This window comes from Microcebus murinus, chromosome 16 (assembly GCF_040939455.1).
Source record: "Microcebus murinus isolate Inina chromosome 16, M.murinus_Inina_mat1.0, whole genome shotgun sequence".
Taxonomy (NCBI): domain Eukaryota; kingdom Metazoa; phylum Chordata; class Mammalia; order Primates; family Cheirogaleidae; genus Microcebus; species Microcebus murinus.
In genome coordinates this window covers 24,491,470-24,512,374 of record NC_134119.1, presented here as the reverse complement: position 1 = coordinate 24,512,374, position 20,905 = coordinate 24,491,470, and the positions used below count along the sequence as shown (strand labels likewise).

At 43.1% G+C, this 20,905-nt stretch overlaps 1 protein-coding gene across 1 annotated transcript; it reads left to right on the top strand.

Moving 5' to 3' along the window:
- Positions 1-569: 569 nt before the first annotated feature.
- Positions 570-12,707, top strand: CHGB (chromogranin B). The gene is made up of 5 exons (XM_012755233.2): positions 570-740; positions 4,882-4,928; positions 5,427-5,520; positions 9,412-11,174; positions 12,068-12,707. Exons 1-5 carry the CDS (start codon positions 692-694, stop codon positions 12,143-12,145), a joined length of 2,031 nt encoding a protein of 676 aa, XP_012610687.1. The 5' UTR covers positions 570-691; the 3' UTR covers positions 12,146-12,707.
- Positions 12,708-20,905: the final 8,198 nt, after the last annotated feature.

Sequence of the window (20,905 nt, the reverse complement as noted above, 5' to 3'; positions counted from 1 at the left end):
GGTGGCTGCACCTTATAAAAGGTGGCTGCACCTTTTATTTTTAAAGCCATCACTCTCTTTTCCATTTTCCCCCACCAACCATTTAGTCCTCTCTTGTTAGCAGGAGTCTCTTCCTCTGCTAGGTGGCGGAGACACAAACAGACTTAGTCACGCACACACTCTCAGCAGAACCATACGCATATACACGCAGCCTCAAACACGTTTTTGGATTTGGAGGTGTGTGCGGGGGAGATGGGGGGCAACCTCGGGCAGCCTGAGCAGGACCTCCCGCCTCTTCTCCTGTCTCAGATGTGCACAACCTCCCCTCTCCCTTCCCATTCTTTCGCCCGCCTGACTCCCGACTCCCCCGCACTCCCCCGCTCCAGACCCCGCAACCCAGGCGACTGGACTGGCGTAAATTTCCTCCTGTTTGCGTTGCCGCCGGGGAGGGGTGTGTGTGGGAGCGGGAGGGGGGGAGGGCTTCGTGACGTCAGAGCTGAGCTGGGGGCGCCCCCTCCTGGCTGCCCGCCCCTCTCGGCCCTGCGGCCCCCGCTTGCCCTTTAAAAGAGAGGGGCCTGCGCCAACCGCGCCACACCGCGGGGACCGGGACGCACGCTGGTTCCCGAGCAGCTCCGTCTCGGCGTCCTCGGGCACCTCACTTCGCGGGTCCAGCCGCCGTCCTCTTCCTCGTGCAGGCTCAGGCGAAGGGGCCATGCAGCCCGCCGTGCTTCTCAGCCTCCTGGGAGCAGCGGCGCTGGCCGGTGAGTGGGCGCGGCGAGCTGTTCAGCACCGCGGACAGCGCCGGCCTCGGGCCTCCCCGCAGCTCCCGGCACCGCCTGGGCCGGCGGATCCTGGGAGAGGGAGGGTTGAGTGGACGCCTTCTCTCTGGCTTGAGGTTCTTCGTGTCTTCTTTTTCCTGGGTCTTTCCTTTCAACTCCATGTCCTCCTCCCCCGTTTGACTTGGAAAAAGCCCGAGGGCTTCCTACCCCAACCAGGAGAATTTCAGTCTTTTCACATCTGAGTTTTTCTGCAGATAGAAAATGTGCCACACCTCCAAGGAAACCCCACATTTTGTGCTCAATTCTAAGATGCCACGCTCTCGCTGCCCATCCAGAGAGACTCGTTGTAGTCAAATTCTGTATCTGTTTGGCATTTTTTAAAGCCAGGTGACTCCAGGGAGGCTGGAAGACATGTAGCATGATATTAGCTGGCATCTGCATAATTTCCTTTATTATGTAAATATGATGAAATAAGAGTAAGTCCCATATGTATATAAGATATTTTTTCTTAACATGTTCATGTATAATATATGTGTGTGTGCATATATATATATATATATATATATATATACAGGTTTAATAGAATATTTTCTGTTTTGTATTTCCAACTCTAGAGAAAGGTAATTTCATGCTCAAATTAATTCATTTTTAAGTTATGAATGGAAACTATAGGAGATATTTTGACTTTTGTATTCCAGGAAAACACCTGGTATAAAATAACCACAGAAGTATCTTTGGAGTAGTAAAAATAAATGTTACAGTCAATTTAGGAGGATGCAATTTTAAGTAGTAGATATTTGAGAGTTTCTCTTTATTTGTGGAAGATTATAGGATTAATCTTTCAAACTACTCTGAATGTCAAAGAAATTATCTCCAAAGATCTGAAAAATGTGTGTGTGTGTCTGTGTGTGTGTGTATTGAAGTCACTATCAATATTGAGACTATTGAGTAGTAAGTATACTACCACCAAATTAAACTAGAGGTTTTCTTTGGCTGTTTTAATGGCCTTCAGAAAATTGTTCATATCTGAGATTGAGATTCCTAACAAGAATCAAGATAGTGCCATCCATGAATATGAAGCTTTTATTGACAGCAAATACTGGATCCAAAATGTAGAGAGAGACAAAATGAAAGCAAGTGGTAATTTATTTTATTGCAAGCTATAAACATTTAGAATATTCTAAAATTCTTGCCATTCTTATAAGTTGCCAATAAATGTTCTTAATTTTATTAAAGAAAACTAAATAAATAATTTAGAATTATTTATGGCCAAAATACTTTCAGAAAATAATTGCTTAAGAGGATAAAGCTGTACTGTACATTGTGCTGTAGACCACAAAACAGTGGCACTTGTAGGACTTATTTAACTCTTGTGGTAAAATATAGATCTCTTATGTTACAGAATATTTTAATAATTTTTTATTTTAATAAAATTTCATATTTTAACAGCAGCTAAATGGAGACATGAAACTCTTTACAACTTTTTTCAGCTATAATTCACACACAATAAAACCCACCCTTTTAAAATGGATGGATTCAGTGGTTTTTTAGCATATTCACAGATTGTGTAACCATCACCACTATTAAATTTCAGAACATTTTTAACATTCTAGAAAGATACCCCATATCCATTAGCAGTCACTTCTTCATTCTCACCTGCCCCCAACCCCTGGCAATAAGATATGATAGCTTTCAAGTAGAGTTTGTCATTTGCAAAATTGCAGGGCTAGGGGAAACCATCTAGGTCATTTCTTACACTTAAGAGCTTCTGGAAGGAGATACACAACATTTTATGGTAGCTACTATGCACTCTAAAAATTAATATGAGTGAAGTAGTCACATTATATCCATATTATTCTAGGTAAAATGGTTTCTGCATTCAGAAGAGCTTGCTTAAATTATTTTACAGCTATATATTAAATCTGAGATCAAACCTCAGTAGTCTTATGAGATAATAATTTAGAAGTTATTCTCAGATTTAACATATTATTTGATAATTTTACTACCATTTGATTACTTCACTTTTAACATGAGCATTAGATTTTCTTTTGTGCTCCCTGAATCTGACTGATCTGACTACTTTAGGGGAGTCAATATGCCTTTGGCTATTACTTTGCTATCACAGATTCTATTGGAAGAAATACAGTGGCACTTAGATGTCTCACCAAGATGTATAATGTACTTTCACAAGCAGACCCTAGTTCTTTGCCACCAAAAGGAGGTCTAAAGAGCCCCAATAAGAGAAATAAGACTGTTCTGTAATAACAAATGTAAGCTAAAAATTGTCTACAGTAATAAAAGAAAATGTTCTCTGCCCTCAAATCTAATAACTATTAATACGTTGACAATACCAATAGTTAATAAAAGCATCTATTTTATATTTGTGAAGAAAAGAGAAAAGTATTAGCAAGAAACTGCATTACCAAAGAAGGTTTAGTAAAAGCTAGATTTTTAAAAGGAAACTTCTAGTTTATTAGGGGAGTAATTCTCTTATAGTTATTTCTGTCCAGAGGATTTTACAGATTTCAGGTGTAGAGAGAAAGTGCCAAAGTGGGTGTGTTCTCAAATAACAGGTATTTGAGGTATAAAAGAACAGCCCAGCATATTGGACTTTTGGTACCAAAAGTGAGCCATCCAGATCTTGTCTGGCCTGCATTTTAGGAAGAACTTGGGGTCTTCATAGCTTGTTAGCCACTTCTCAGACATTTAAATCATTCTAAATGGGCTGGATAATTTTGGGCCTCCTGAAACAATGGAAATAGATTCTAGGCCATGTTTTGAAAAGGAAAATTTAGTAAAGTGAGTAAATGAAACAGGTGTCTTATTTCTAGGTTGAGCCCTATGATATGTAATTGATTGGGGGTAAGGGATGTTTAAAGAGGCTTGGAGAGCAAAGCATTGTTGGAGGAAAGGTCAGGTTGCTACTCATAAATGAACTGCACACAAGTAGCTTCTATGTTTAATCTCTGGGGGATCTTGCTTTTGCCCCAGCCAGCTCTTGTCTTGTCTCAAGGACCTAGAATAATATTCTGCACTGAGTTTCTCCTGCCATAATAGCAGTTGTCTACTCCAGGGACTTCCGGGAGAACTGTAGAGGTAGACTTGTATGTAAACGCTTTGGGCTGTTCTAAAGGAAAGGGATCAGGCAGAACAAAGCAAAAGTGAAAAATAAGAGAATCAAAGCAGCCTAGAAAGAGAAAGAAATGGCACTGGAAAATTAAAATTACTTGAAGCATTTTTTAAGAGGACAAAGCTACTTCAACTGCTGCTTTAAAATAGCAGAATCTCATAAAATTTGATTTAAATAAATTAAATTTTTTCCTTTTAAAGTATTCTCATAAAGCAGTTGTTAAACACCAATTTGCATATGACATTATGGACTTGATACTGCACTGGGAGAATTGGATACCTCCCCTGTTCTTTACACGGGGGGAGAGAAACACAACATTGATACAGATGCATGAGCGAGCTCATTCAGATAAAGGCCTGAACAAGGGGGTAAAATGAGGTATTGATAATTAATTATGGAAGAGAGTCGTAACCATGTTTTTATTAAGGAAGGGAGTCTAGGGAGGAAATTTTCTTGGGAACAGGGATAAGCAGAGAGAGCCAAAGAACTTTACTCATCTGGGGCTAGGCAGAAGAGAAGGGTTAAGGAGGATGCTCTGGTTCTATTTAGACTTAGTTTTAAACTTTTTATTGAAGTATAATATATAGAACACTGCAGAGATCATGAGTATGCAGTTTAATGAGCACACCTGTGTAACCAGCATCCAGATCAGTCGACGGAACATTTCCAGGACCCCAGAAGGCCTCCTTGTCTGTGGTATGAATTTAATTTATACTGGATATAAGATGACATTTGTTTCCAAATATACTTAAGACATTACTAGGCGACAACAACTGTATGCACATGTGTGGACATGAGTACGCGGGTGTGCATGTGTGTGTACATGAAATTGGGATAATTGTGGCCCCGTGCTGATCATCCCCCAATATCTCCACTCTGTAGAGCTGATTCTGCCCCTCTCTCCACCTAATGTGGGGGGATTTTGTGAGTTTGGGTTTGCATAGCTTCCAAACACCAACTCAAGCCATTTCCCATTCTTTTTCTCCTTCAAAGCTGTCAGTTCCACCCCAGTGGATACCAGGAATCACAATGAAGAAATGGTAAGTTAAAATGTTAATTTTAGAATCTAGACTTGTATCTAGACTCAAGATTCTCCTACTCTCTGCCATCCCAAACCAAATGCACACGTGCATGCACACACACAAACAGAAAGACACAACATAATCTGACAAAGCCAGGTTTTCATCCCTGAGAGAAGGAGCCCATGGATACCCCTCCTGTGCTGAGCTCCTACATCCTTCCTGGATGGTTTAGCACCCCTGAGGATAGCTGTGTTGTCACAGCATTTTCCTTCTGACTGGTTCAGAAATGGGTGTTTATTTCCCTTCTCAGGGTAATCTCAACTCAATGCCTTCCTGCATTGTTCTGTGTAGAGTCTTGGGAGTTTCATTACAGTCTGTAAATCTGTATCTCTGCCATAGGGATCCGGCATCAGTACAGGTCCCATAGTCAAGCCTCCCTGACAGCATCTCTGGGTTGAGTAATCTGTCATCCCAGTGACACCAGCTTTTCCAATCTGCCTTCTGGTTCCCCCCCAGGTGACCCGCTGCATCATCGAGGTCCTCTCAAATGCCCTGGCGAAGTCCACCCATCCACCCATCACCCCTGAGTGTCGACAAGTCCTGAAGAAGAGTAAGTGTCCCACACTGCAGGCAGATCTTTGTCACTGCAGAGATCCTTTTCCTAAGATTGCTTAAGAGACGTTGTCTCTGCCTGCCATGAAGATCCGATGCTCAGCCCTTATTCTGCGGCACAGCAACTCTAGCCTCTGCACCCTTACTGACTGTGCCCTGTCTCTTGAGAGAGCCCCAGGGGAACTGGTAAAAATCAAATGACCCATGTCTGTAAGGACCCTGCAAACATTATACTCAGAGGCTGATAGAATGCAGAGATGGAGAAGGTTTAAACGGCCTCAAACACCAGCCAGAGCTAGACAGGCAGATAACATAAAGGAGTCAGGCAGGACAGGAAGTGACTCACTAACTGGAGGGCACATGCCCCTTCTGCGGGAAAGCAGATATTTCTCAGCTCTAGTCCTAGTGTGGAGAAATACAGACTCTGTTATCAGGTGTTAGGTTTAAAAAAGAAGTTAAAATTTTGATTTTTAAGTGACATCACCTGGTATTTAAGTATTATCTCTGAATTCAAATCTACTAAAAATGCTGTTTAGGCCAAACAGAACTCACCTCTGGGCTACCAGTTTGCAGCTGCTACCCTATTCTAGTTGTCTTTCTCTTGAGGATGTGTCTTAAGCTGATCAGAAGACTGATGAAGCTTTTGGTCAACTGGGTGGTGAATTCCTTTATACAGCCTGTCCCACCCCAAGCCCCTCGCCACACCCACTCTCTGCTGCGCGTCTCTGAGTCAGCATACACTCACCGAGCAAATGGGTATTTGGGGAATAGTGAATAATTGTTGTTATATGGCTTCAAGAGATCTTAGCCAATACGTAGTCCAGTTTCTTAATAAGCATAAGAACCTCTTTGACCAGGGTTGATCTGATCATCCTTGCAGCATGACAGGTGCATTTCCCCCTTTTTTGCTTGATATTAAGAGTGAGCTTCACACTTTGGTTTTACAGATCGGCAATGACTGTGTACTGCTAATCACAGCCCTCTTCCAATCTTACCTGCAGGAGCTTAAAGCTAAATTTAGGAGGAAGTGCCAAGCCTCAGGTACAAGCTGCTACAGGCAGTATATTTTTAACAGGGAGAAATTAAAAATACTTCTGTTCCTGACACGTAAGACCCTACAAACTAGTAGGCAGGACAAAAGAGGCAACATAGCCTCTGTAGCTGGAGGCTGAGATTTTGTCTGGTCAGCAATATTTCAGCTGACTCTCAGAATGACATAAGTATCTGCCCCTGTTAGTTCAGGCTGCTGTAACAAATACCATGGACTGGAGGGCTTAAACAACCAACATTTATTTTTCACAGATGTAGAGGCTGGAAGTCCAAGATCAAAGTGTCTGGTGAAGGTCCACATCCTGGCTTGTAGGCAGCCAACTTTTCAGTGTCCTTACCTGGTGAAGAGCAAGATCATCTTTCTCCCTCATGTCTCTTCTTATTAGGGCACTAATCTCATTACAAGGGCCCCATCCACATGACCTAATTACTTCCCAAAGGCCCCACCTCCACATACCATCACATTACGGATTAGCAACTTCAACATATGAATTTGGGAGACACACAACTTTTTAGTCAATACCACTGCTCAAAATCCCCCTGCTTACCTGTGCCCACTTGGCTAGCTCTGCCCCAATGCTGTACACACCACTCCTGGCTCTTAAAAGGCAAAGGGACTGGTGACAGATGGGCCAGGCCTTGGGTGTCTGGGTGTGAAAGGTCAGGGACATTTCCTTTGCCTTATAAACATGAGAATATTATTATCATGCCAGGCTGGGCTTTAAACAGAGACATATAGGCAGTCTGCTATTTCTTGGACATTTTTACAAAACAGATCAATTTTTTTCCATTTTGTAGATACCAGTTCAAAATGACTCATCAGTGCCGTTCAATAGAAATACGATGTGAGCTACAAACATAGTTTCAAATTTTCTAGTAGCCACAGTTAAAAAGTAAAAAGAGACAGGTGAAATTCATTTCAATAATGTATTTTAGGCCGGGCGTGGTGGCTCACGCCTGTAATCCTAGCACTCTGGGAGGCCGAGGCGGGCGGATTGCTCAAGGTCAGGAGTTCAAAACCAGCCTGAGCGAGACCCCGTCTCTACCATAAAAATAGAAAGAAATTAATTGGCCAACTAATATATATATATATAAAAATCAGCCGGGCATGGTGGCTTGTGCCTGTAGTCCCAGCTACTCGGGAGGCTGAGGCAGGAGGATCGCTTGAGCCCAGGAGTTTGAGGTTGCTGTGAGCTAGGCTGACGCCACGGCACTCACTCTAGCCTAGGCAAGAAAGCGAGACTCTGTCTCAAAAAAAAAAAAAAAAATGTATTTTATTTTTATCTAATCTATTTATCTAATTTATAATTTCTGTATAGCCAAGTTATTTGAAATATGTATTATCCAATACATCCAAAATATTATCCTTTCAACATATGTATAATGGATATAAACAATTATTGAGGTATTTTACATTCTTTTTTTCCATAGGAAGTATTAGAAATCTGGTGTGTGTCTGACATGTATAGCATGTCTCAATTTGGACCAGCCACATTTCAAGTACTCGGTAGCCACAAAGGGCTAGTGGCTCCTGCAGTGTAGACCCAGACTGTCAGTGGCCTTGGCTCCAGCCATTCTATCTGAAATCAATGACATAAATTGAAATCCAAGCCCTCCCAGCTATCAACTGAGACAGCATTAACTACATATGTCTATTCATGGGATGCCCTTGAGTTAGGGAGGATTTAGTAAAAGAATTCTTGATATTTGGAAAAGATGGGAGAGAATAGCAGTCAGTTAAAATATCAGTTATACCATCTACTGCTGACTCATGAAACACAAATATAATCCTGCATAGTGAAGTTTATCCTCAACATCTGAGAACATGTTGAGTGGACAGGACCTGAGTGAAGAGAGAAATGGTCCTTTCCACGGCTGTGTAGTTTTCTCAGGGAAGAAATATACATCCCTCTAATTACCAATTACTAAGTTTTATTGTAACTTAGTGCTATATTGAGTCTACACAGTTGATTGGATAATAAAAGCCTGATACAAACTAATAATTAAAATGTTTAAAACCTCCTTTGAATCTTGGTATTTCCCATTTTGCTATTTAACTTTATTTAGCTGGATTATAGTTATAGCCATTCACATAATGCTAACTTTTTAAGCCCTACTTAGAGTAAATATGGTAAGAATGGTCCCAAATTATACCAGTCTGAGTCTTGGTGTCCTCAATATCTGCAAAAAGAGGAGGCTAGACTGGATGAATTCTAAGATTTCTTCTGGTTCAAAATTCTAATATCTCATAAATCTATATATCTGGATGTCAATTTAACTATTGATAATACCAATGAGAGATGTTGGTTATTATGAAAACATAAAAACATGGAGAGTTTATTATTTGATTTAAACACAGCCAAGGAGCTTTCATACTATTTGCTTTTAAAAGGAATCTGAGTATATTCTTCATTAACTTAAACAATTATTCAAGGTGGGGCATGGTGGGTCATGCCTATAACTCCAACACTTTAGGAGGCTGAGGAGGGAGGATTGCTTAAAGCCAGGAATTCAAGACCAACCTAGGCAACATAGTGAGAGCCCCAGTATACAAAAATGAAATAAATAGCTGGGTATGGTGGTGTGTGACTATAGTCCCAGCTGCTGGGGAGACTGAGGCGGGAAGGTTGCTTGAGCCTAGGAGTTTGAGGCTACAGTGAGCTGTGATTGCACCACTGCATGCCAGCCTGGGCAACAGAGCAAGATCCTGTTTCAAAAAAAAAAAAAATTATTCAAGCAATTTTCAGTGTCCTTAGGATTTGTCATGATCACCAAGGTTGGTGCTTATTGAACCCCAAGCAATTCTGAACTTATATCTACTCTTATATTTTCATTATAGGTGGAAAAGAGATCAAAGACAAAGATGAAAGTGAAAATGAAAACACAAAGTTTGAAGTGAGGTTGTTAAGAGACCCAGTTGATGCCTCAGAAGCCCACAGGCCCTCCAGCAAGGAGGAGGCAGGAGCCCCAGGAGAGGAGGACACCCAAGGCCTGACACAGGCAGACACAGAGACATGGGCAGAGGGAGGTGGGCACAGCCGAGAGGGAGCAGGCGAGCCCCAGGGGAGCCTCTACCCCTCTGACGGTCAAGTCTCCAAAGAAGCAAAGACACACCATTCTGAGGAGAGCAAGGGAGAGGACAGGGAGGAGATGGAGGGAGAGAACTATGAGAAAGTGGAGCGCGGGGAAGATGACAGCAAAGAGAAACACCTTGAAGAGCCGGGAGAAGGACAAAACGCTTTTCTCAACAAAAGAAACCAGGCTTCAGCGAAGAAAAAAGAGGAGTTGGTGGCCAGATCCGATACATACTCTGCTAGGCGCTCTGAGAAGACACACAGCCGGGAAAAGAGTAGCCAGGAGAGTGGAGAGGAGACAAGGAGTCAGGAGAAACACCCCCAAGAGTCTAAGAGCCAACCCCAAAGCCAGGAAGAGTCTGAGGAAAGTAAGGAAGACAGTATGTCTGAGGTGTCCAAACGACGCACGAGGCCCAGACACCACCATGGGAGGAGCAGACCTGACAGGTCCTCTCAAGAAGGGAATCCTCCTTCCAAAGAAAGGGGACACCCCTTGGAGGAACCTGGAAAGCCAAACATGGGCACGGCGCATTTAGGGGAAAAGAGGGACCACCCTTCAACCCATTCCAGGGCTTCAGAAGAAGAACCAGAGTATGTGGAAGAAGCAAGGAGTTATCCAGGTATCCAGGCCCCCGAGGACCTGGAGGGGGTACGATATGGGAGCAGAGGAAGTGAGGCATACAGGGCTCCAAGGCCTCATGGTGAGGAGAGTCAGGACGAGGAAGACAAGAGGGACCGTCCCAGCTCAGAGCTTGACAACATGGCGCATGGATATAATGAAGAAAGTGAGGAAGAGAAGGGCCTTGAAGGGGGAAAAGGACACCATCAGAGAGGCAGGGGAGGGGAGCCAGGTGCCTATTCTACACCTGACACCAGAGAAGAAAAAAGGCTCTTGGGGGAGGGATACCACCATGCTCAAGAAAGCCAGCTGGACAAGGCAAGGAGACGTCCACCAGGTGAGTGGAAAGGGCTGGACAGACCTTACCTCAGCTACGGTGAGGAAGGAGCCCAAAGGAGGTGGCAGCAGCAGGAAGACCTGCAAGACACTAAAGAGAATAGGGAAGAAACTAGGTTTCAAGACAGACAATACGCCCCCCATCACACCACTGAGAAGAAGAAGCGATTAGGGGAGCTGTTCAACCCATACTATGACCCTCTCCAGTGGAAGAGCAGCCATTTTGAGAGAAGAGACAACATGGCTGACAATTTTCTCGAGGATGAAGAGGAAAATGGGCTGACCTTGAATGAGAAGAATTTCTTCCCAGAATACAACTATGACTGGTGGGAGAAAAAGCCCTTCTCGGAGGATGTGAATTGGGGCTATGAGAATAGAAACCTTGCCAGGGCGCCCAAGCTGGATCTGAAAAGGCAGTATGACAGAGTGGCTGAACTGGACCAGCTCCTTCACTACAGGAAGAAGTCAGCCGAATTTCCAGATTTCTACGATTCTGAGGAGCCATTGAGCCCACGCAGCAAGGCAGAAAATGAAAAGGACAGGGCTGACCAGAGAGTTATGACAGAGGAAGAGGTATGACATGGGGCTTTTGTTTAAAATTAACTTCCTATGGTCAACGTTAGTATGTTGTGTTCAAGACTATATGATATTAATGCGGACAAATTGGTGGGAATTAATCCCCACAAGAAAAGTGCCCTAGTAACAGAGTAGATACCACCTCTGGGACCAATTTCCACCTGCCATGTAGCCAATGTCCACATCCTGGCCCACATTCTTCTGATGCAGGGCTTCTCAACCCCAGCTGCACCTTGGAATCGTCTGGAGAGCTTGAAAGTTACTGGTCTGGGACCCACCCCCAGAGAGTCTGTCTCACTGGGACTGGGTGCTGCCTGGGCATCAGGACATTTTAAAGCTCCCAGGTGACTGCAATGTTCAGCCCAGGTTGACTACTGTTCTGGTGACTGCCTTTTGGCTGTTGGACTGTTCATTACTATCACCCAGGGTAGGGAGAACAGGTGATGCAGAAATTAGTTGCTTTGCTATTTAGTTTGCTACCATTGGTTCATGCCCTTGTACGATCAGATATTTACATCTTGGAGAGGTAACATTATTAGAGCTGTACCTACCCACACAATGTTTTTCCCTAATATTGATTAGGTAAGTGGTACTTCTTCTCAAAGTTGAATGTGCATCAGAATCATGATGGATTCCTAGTTCCTCCCAGAGTTTCTGATTCAGTAAGTTCTGGGTGAGTCCGAGAATCTGCATTTCCAAAAAGTTCCTTAGTGATGCTGCTGATGCTGATGCTACTGGCCAGGGGACCACACTTTGAGAACCACTGGCGTAGGTTGATTCACATAGCTTCTAACATACCTAAAATTCCCCTGTTCATTCATACTCTCTTAACATGACAGTAAAACCAATTGATTCGGGACCTCATGGTTTCACTCTTCTGTATTTTCCAGGAAAAAGAACTTGAAAACTTGGCTGCAATGGATTTAGAACTACAGAAAATAGCTGAGAAGTTCAGCAAACGGGGCTAATGGTTATTGGAGCAATGGGCAGTTTTAAGAAGCAGCCCTCACTTTGTCTATTTTCCACTACTTCACCAAAAGACACCATTTATTTACCCAAAGGTGGAAAATAGAATTCATTATTCATTATATGTTTGACACAATTGGAAATGTCTTTATTTTTTGTCAGAACACTATTGAAAATATGAGTAGCATGACTTGTAGTATATTCTTTCTTGCAAAATAGACATATTAACATGCTTGTGACAATGACTGTGCTACTGTCTTTGAAAAAAATGTTTATCTCAGTTTGAAATAATAAAAGATTCACCTGAGACCAAAAGCATCATTGTCCTCAGCTTCCTTTGGGCTAATAGGGAGAAGTGTGATTTTTCAAATCCATTCTTTGAAGTAAATTGCAAAAAATGGCACTAGGATTGGTTGGTCTTTGGATACATAATAGAATAAAAAAGCGAACCTTTTGGAGTGAAAGAATGTACTGGCTATAAACAGCAAGAGATTAGGAAAAGACATCTGTTCCCCCGGGCAGAGAGAGATTAAATAGGCTTGAAGAAGTTGTTTCAAAAACCATCAGAAGATATTATTTTAAAAATCCTATTATCTGGAGAGCTCTAGTAGCCGGCCAAGGACCATTTTTCAGGGCTGAGAAGAAAGCCTAGATAATGGGAAGAATTCTGGAGTGGGAGTCAGAGTATCTGGCCTGTCTAGACAGATCCCTGGTCCCTCAGGGCCTATTTCTACTCTGTGAGAAGGCAGAGCTCAGACTCTGTTACTAAGTAGCTGTGTGACTTTGGGCAAGTTACGCTCCCTCTCTGAACCTTAGGTTCATCAACAAAATAAAGATACCTGTCTCACTGGGTTATTACAAGGATGATACAAGTTTGTGCAAAACACTCAGAGTAGTGCCTGACATAGGGTATGACATAGGAAATGTAACTTCTGCCATAATTATCTATGCAGCTTCTTACAGCAAAGCACTTGGCCAATTCCCCGTCTCCCTTCTTTTACCTGCCATTTTATTCTTTACCCTTAGTGGCTTCTACTTGGTTGATTTCTACTGTTTTGACAGTTCAGGTGAAGAGTTATTCTCTTGGGTGGGAGGGGCTGGAGTAGGGGAGAGTAAAACTTTCTACTCTCTGAAGGTTTAATAATTGAATTTATGGAATAAACTGACAGTAGACAGATTAACAAGAGAAAATCCATTTTAATTATGTGCATAGGTCTGGGAGTTTCACAAAGAGTCTCGAAGAGGGGCCAGAGGGGTGGGGAACCTGTGGCCTTCTGGGTCCTTAACCCTTTGCACTTGCTTGCTTTTTTTCTCGATTCCTTTATTCTACTTGGGATTTAATTTTTTAAATACCCCAGAGTTTACAAAGGGCGGCAGTAGAATAAAAAACTGGAGTTTCTTTTCATACAAACTTATTTATTTGGATTTTTTTATATTTCAAATTATTGATACATTCAAAGAGTAATTTTAATCTCTATAATTTTTGCTAACCATGTTGAGTCACACTCAACATCTGAGTGCAAAGGGTTAAGTGTGGCCTTTTAACTGAATCCAAATTTTACAGGACAAATTCTTAAGTTTGGATTTGGTTGAGGGGCCACATTTGGGGATCTGGAGGGCCACATGTGGCCCCAAGGCCGCAGGTTCCCCACCTCTTCTAGGGGCTTAGAGCTTCTGGTGGCAGCACAAGTTATGCGAGGGTGAAGGGAGGAATTTCACAGTGAATAAAGGTTATCCTATTATGTAGATAAAGTCTCTCAGGTAATAAAAGTTATTTTTAAAAAGCAGGTATTAATAAAAGCAGCCCTCTTCTTTATACAGATACTTTACTAACATAGATTTCCTATCTAGATGTAAATTTCCTTTAAGAAGGGCAGATGCTCAGAACTATTCCTGTGTCTGCACTTTCTCAGCATAACCAGCTCAAAATATACCAAAGAAGTATATTTTTGGGGTGGCACAGTCTGGTCTCCGACAGGCATATTTTGGGGTGGTGTGTCCTGAGCGTCAAGAGTGGCAAAAATAAGTCTGGGGATCACATATGACTTACATCCATCCAAGAAGTCCTGGCTCTCCTCCTCTTGGCTGAGTCAGGAATTGCCCATGCTAATTTCACCAGATTCTTTTTGGATTAAACTTTCTGTGACATACTTTTCCAGGGGGGTTGTGGCTTCATCATATGGGAGGCAAGCTCATCATTGCTATGAATCTGATGGCAAATTGTTCCAAACCTGGGCACATACTTCTAGAAGGCTTCTGAAGATCCCTCTACTTGTGGTTTTTTCTGCCCATGGGATCATGACCAGCTGTTTGAAAGGCCAGTGAGTTGTGTCAGGGGTAATGGCTGCTAGAGGCAGCCCTCGCAGTATACAGGGTATTGGTAAATAAATATTGCACTAGTTTCCTAGGGCTTCTATAATAAAGTACCATACACTGGGTGGCTTAAAACAACAGGAATTTATGGTCTCACAGTTCTGGTGGCTAGAAGTCCAAAATCAAGGTGTTGGTAGGGCCACACTCCCGATTCAGAGCCTCGGGAGGAGACTCCTTCCTTGCTTCCTCCTGGTTTCTGGTGGCCCTAGGCCTTCCTTGGCTTGTGACGGCATAACTCCACTCTGTGTCCATGTTCACATGGCTGCCCTCTCCCTGGGAGTCTGCCTATTAACATGGCACTCTTTTTATAAGGATACCAGTCATGTTGGATTAAGGGCCCACCTCATCTTAACTAATTACATCTGCAATGCTATTTCCAAATAAGGCAACATTCTGAGGAACTGGGAGTGGGGACTTTAAGAAATCTTTTTCTGTGGATACAATTCAACCTATACCAAGGCAGGCCAGCTCCCACCCACCTCAGGTGGAATAATTTTGAAGCTTATATTCTACTCTGCCTCCCAAAATTTCCCAGCAGATTGGACCCCAGATGCCACAGTGGTGACCTGCTTGGTAATACATTCTTTTTTTTTTTTTTTTTTTTCAGCACATGAGTTCAGACACAAGGTAATACATTCTTTATTGGCTGCCTTTACCTCCCTGTCCCATCGCCTACTGCTAACCCTCCTAGTGTTTCTTGGGATCACCTCCCAAATAAACTGCTTGTCCTCAAATAGAAAAAAACAACAACCCCAAAACCCTCTTTTTTATTTTTATTTGTTTTTTGAGACAGAGTCTCACTCTGTTGCCTGGGCTAGAGTGCCGTGGTGTCAGTCTAGCTCACACCAACCTCAAACTCCTGGGCTCAAGCGATCCTCCTGCCTCAGCTTCCTGGGTAGCTGGGACTACAGGCATGTGCCACCATGCCCGGCTAATTTTATATATATATATATATATATATATATATATATATATATATATATATATATATTTAGTTGTCCAGCTAATTTCTTTCTATTTTTTTAGTAGAGACGGGGTCTCGCTCTTGCTCAGGCTGGTTTCGAACTCCTGAGCTCAAAAGATTTGCCTACCTCAGCCTCCCAGAGTGCTAGGATTACAGGCATGAGCCACCATGCCCCTCTTTATTTTATTTTATTTTTTTTTTAGTTTAAATATCTCAAGTGACTTAATTTTTGATTCTAGACTCAGGAAACACTCATCCATAAAATAGAATGAGTATTCCCTGTCCTCAAATTCTTATTTAAGGATTGGCTTCAGGAGGACCCTGACCTGAAACCAACCAAAGCCAAGGTTTATATATGACAAATAATACAACTGCAGTTGCAACCCCTTGTTTTACATCTTGATACAAGATACTGGGAAATGCTTAACACATACACACAGTGCAATATGTCTCTGCCTTTTTTCCTGTCGTGCCCAGTGGAAAGCAAAGTCATTTCCTAAATAAACAGCATTCGAGGGGCTCAAGATGAATAGGGTTTACTCACTGGAGGAGAGAAAGCAAGTCATTGCAATGTATCAAACACTATCCTGGCAAAGCGCACACAGGCACAATGGGCACTGCCCGTGAGGAGCAGCTGCAGGCAGATGGAGCACTGTACATGATGTTCTCCCAGCTTGGAGATGATTCACTCAGCTTCCTCGTGGCACCCTGCCTTCTGGATGCCTTGCACACTGGCACATCTTTTCATTTTATTAATATTAATAGTTTGCAAACCCCTTGGGGCGGGGGAATGTGCAGGTGCAGATGGTCTATCAAGGATGCATGACAGGCCGGGCGCGGTGGCTCACGCCTGTAATCCTAGCACTCTGGGAGGCCGAGGCGGGCGGATTGCTCAAGGTCAGGAGTTCAAAACCAGCCTGAGCGAGACCCCGTCTCTACCATAAAAATAGAAAGAAATTAATTGGCCAACTAATATATATAATATAAAATCAGCCGGGCATGGTGGCTCGTGCCTGTAGTCCCAGCTACTCGGGAGGCTGAGGCAGGAGGATTGCTTGAGCCCAGGAGTCTGAGGTTGCTGTGAGCGAGGCTGACGCCACGGCACTCACTCTAGCCTGGGCAAGAAAGCGAGACTCTGTCTCAAAAAAAAAAAAAAAAGGATGCACGCGGGGCCCAGACAGAGTGCAATCAGGATGCCTGGGGATGCTGCATTTCTCCAAGAGGAAGTCAAGAACTATCCATGCCACTGTTTTTCACTCTTTTAATCAAAATAATATATGCTCATGGTAAAAACATTAAGTAGTCCTGAAAGGCTTATAATGAATATTACGGGTTGAACTGTGTCTCCCAAAATAATATGTAGAAGTCCTAACTCGCAGCACATGTGAATGTGCTCCTTCTGCCTCAGGTGATCCTTCTGCCTCAGCCTCCCAAGTAGCTGGGACTACAGGCATGTGCCACCATGCCTTGCCATTTTTTCTATTTTTATTAAATAGTAGAGGCGGGGTCTCCCTCTTGCTCAGGCTGGTCTCAAACTCTTGAGCTCAAGTGACCCTCCACCTCGGCTCCCAGAGTGCTGAGATTACAGGCGTGAGCCACCATGCTCAGCCTGGTGTCCTTATAAGAAGAGAGAAATTTGGCTACAGCCACACACACAGAGGAGAGCAGCACGTGGAGACAGAGGCAAAGACTGGAGTTACACTGCTGCAAGCCAAGAAATGCCTGGGTCCCCAGAAGCTGGAAGAGTCAAGAAAGGCTCTTCTCGTGGAACCATCAAAGGGAGGGTGACCGTGCCAACAACTTGATTTCAGACTTCCAGCCCCTACAACTGTGAAAGAATAAATTTCTCTTGTTTTTGGCCACCCAGTTTGTGGCACATTGTTATGGCAGCCCTACGTATTTAATACAGTGAGAAACAAATGGTCTCAGTGCTTGCCCCCAAATCTTTCAGCAGAGGCAGGCACCTATAGTTTAAATTTTAGAGTTTTTTCTTATTTGAATATTTTAATCGTCATGGTCTCTAATATTTTATCAAGGAGTTATAGCACAGAGATGGGACAGGAAGGGAGAAAGGGTCCTATCATTTCAAAATAAGAACACACAATATGCCATTGCAAAACAGTATAATTGGGCCATCTCAAGTGCTAAAATAATGAACTAGTACTAATGAACTGTACTAATGACAACTCTGGAGTCCAGGAACCAGATGCTCTGATACATGACAGTCCTCACTGAGAAAATGCCTTGATGAATGACCTCAAGGAAGTGACGGCGTGAGCCACATGGACGCCTGGGGAAGGACATTTCAGGCCAAGGGAACAGCAGTTGCAAAGGCTGGACACGAATGTATGAGGCATGTTTGAAGGAGAGCAAGAGGCCAGCGTGGGGGGTGCTGTCATGGGAGACGAGGTTAGAGAGGCAGCACAGGCCAGGTCACAAAGGCTTTGTGAGTCCTGGCAAGGACTTCTGCTTTTGTGATTGGAGAGTTCTCAGCAAAAAACTGATAGGATTTGCTTTACAGTATATAGACCTGGCTGCTGGGTTTAGAGAAGGCTGTATGGGAAGTGAGGGCAGAAACACAGAAACCAGTGAGAGGGGCGCTGAGATAATCCTGGTCCCCCATCGTGATGGCTGGGGCCAGGGTTGTGGCACTGGGCGTGGGAAGTAGGCAAACCCTGCATCTACTCTGGAGACAGAGCTGACAGGGAGGGCTGAGGGGTTAGGTGTGGCATGAGGGCTTTAGGATACCAAGGTTTTAGGCCTGAGCAACTGGGGAAAACAGATGGTGAAGACTGCAGGAGAGACTGGCTTGGGAGGGGAGAGATTTGGATATGTTAAGAAGTGGATAGACACCCTGCAGAGGTATTGAGTTGGGTCTATGGGCCTGGAGCTGAGGACTTAACCTGGGAGTCATTATCACAGAGATGGTATTTAAAGCCTTAAAACTGGGTGAGATCACCTAGTGTCATGTAAACAAGTCAAAGATGCCCTCTGTGTCTTGGCTCTAGGTTGTCTATTTCTTCATTGAAGGCTGAGACTGGCTAGCCCAAAAACAAATCTCAAATTTTTACACATCCAATTATTTTAAACACATTTTAAGCACATTTTTAGTCATTTAGGGCTTTCCTGCTTTGCATAGCCCCACCAAACTAGACCCAGATTTGGCTGGTCACTGGTAAGATAGAGCTTTGTGGTTATAAGAACCCAAGCCACTCTTGGTCCCTCGGGCACTCTGACCTGGGGACTCCCAGGTGCTACTGAGCAACAATGCCTAGACACTGGAGCCCTGTTTCTCATTTCCCCCCTCCCTCAGTGAGGGGTTACCCTTCCCCTCCCTTCTCCCTTCTGAGTAGCAGGCCCTGTGGTGTGGCCTCTGGACAGACTCTTGCTGTGACGGACACCTCCACCTCCCCTCTGCAAACCTGTCAGTGTCTCCACCACCCAATAAAGCATGTGTGTGCTGCTGCCACCTCATGGTCACATTGTTTTCTTCGCTTAGTACCCCAAATCCCTCCAGCACCCTAGGGAGCTACCCGTAGTATAGACAAAGGCAAGAGGCTTAACAGCTGAGCACAAGGCGGCCAGTGTTCAGAAGTCTCAGAGATGAGGAGAACCAGCAAAAGAGACACAGAAAAGGCCAGAAAGCAGGAGGAAAACCAAAAGACAGGGATGTCCTAGGAGCCGAGTGAGGAAAACCATAGCAAGGATGAGGGATGGTGTTAAAAGCAGCTGATAGGCCTAGAGGATGGGTCTAGCAGCTCTAAATTTCATATGACTGTGTGTCTTTTGTTGCTGCTCACTCCAAACCAGCTCCTTACTGCAGCTGCTCCCGTTTCATCTCTCACTGCTTCACTGAAATCAGTGAATAACCTTTTTCTCAAAGGACCAGACAGCAAGTATTTTAGGCTTTGAGGCCATATGGTCTCTGTCCCAACTATTTAACTCTGCCACAGTGCGAAAGCAGCCACAGACAGTATGCAAATAAATTAGCATGTCTGTGTTCGAATAAAACTCCAGTTTGAATTTCAGGTAATTTTCCCATGTCACAAAATTATTCTTTTTTTACTCTTCCTCACTAGTCATTTAAAAAAGTAGAAACCTTTTTAGCTTGCAGGCCATACAAAACACTCAGAGTGGGCCACATTTGGCCTGTAGGTTTTGATTTGATGACCCCTGATTTAAATCAATCACATTTTATTCTTATCTCCTCTCTTCCTTGAATCTATTGCCATATGGCTTGAGTTTATATTATATGTAGCTCCTACTCTGTGTTACTCACAGGTGATGGAAAAGAACTAGGAGAGGCCCACTTTACCCACCTGAGTATCTGATGAAGAAACTGCTCCCATAAGGCAAAGGAACTCCCGCTACCATTTCCTCCATCCTCTGCATGAATTTCTACACTTTTTAAAGTTTGTTGCTTTAGAATGGTAATACCAAGCAGACCAAATACCCAAAAGATGGAGCCCACCTACATTTCAAAAAAAAAATTTCCTTAGTGTCTCCTTATCTGTTAAAGCAAAACTGAAATGTCAAAATCTTTGCAGTCTTGTTTTCATGATATCTCAACTAAATGCCAAAAGCCCAGGTTATTAATAGAACTGTAAAAAGGCAAAAAATAAAGGGGGTTGGGGCAGAAGTACCTGATATTCATTTCCCATGCTTTAAAGATTTTGCCCTTCCTCATAAAGGCTCAAAAAGCTATGGGTGCCTAATAAATGTTAATAGGGTAGTTAACAGTTCATTAGTTGCTCTTGAAGTAGCTATTCAAGGACTCACATCTTTTGTCATCTGATCTTGACTACACAGCTAAATCCAAGGAAAATCTGTAATCCTTTTCACAAAATTAACTAGCCTAAAGGTGACATTATATTTCAAGTAAAGGTTTTAGATATACTCTGGTCTTTCTAGCGCTGCACCTAAATGCATTAGAAAATCAGGAACATTTAGAGTAATGTAAATCTCAATCAGATTTTTAGGGCATGCTTTTTAGTATTTAGTATTGTTCTTACAATATTTACAACCAATGATTTATTTATTTATTTTTAAACCAACCTGACCTGGGATAATACAACCAATGCTTTCAAACAAAAAGCAAACACCTTAATTTTTTTTCAAAATTTCATATATATATTAAGACTGCATTTTTGGCTTTTCCATATAAAACCAGTCCGTGAATGATTGCCCGATATTTGCCTCATACAATTTTAGCATACCTGTAAGCTAAAAACACCCTTTCATGGGAACCACAGTATATTGTCAAGTACCCTTGTGCAATAAATAGTATAGATGTTACAAAATTATTTTTTGTCTTTTACTTTTCGATTGCCACTCAATAAAGTGCTATTCCACATAACTCTCCTGGTGGCTGGATGTCCAGAAGTCATAAAATTATCCATTCATCTACTACAAAGGTGAACGCCCA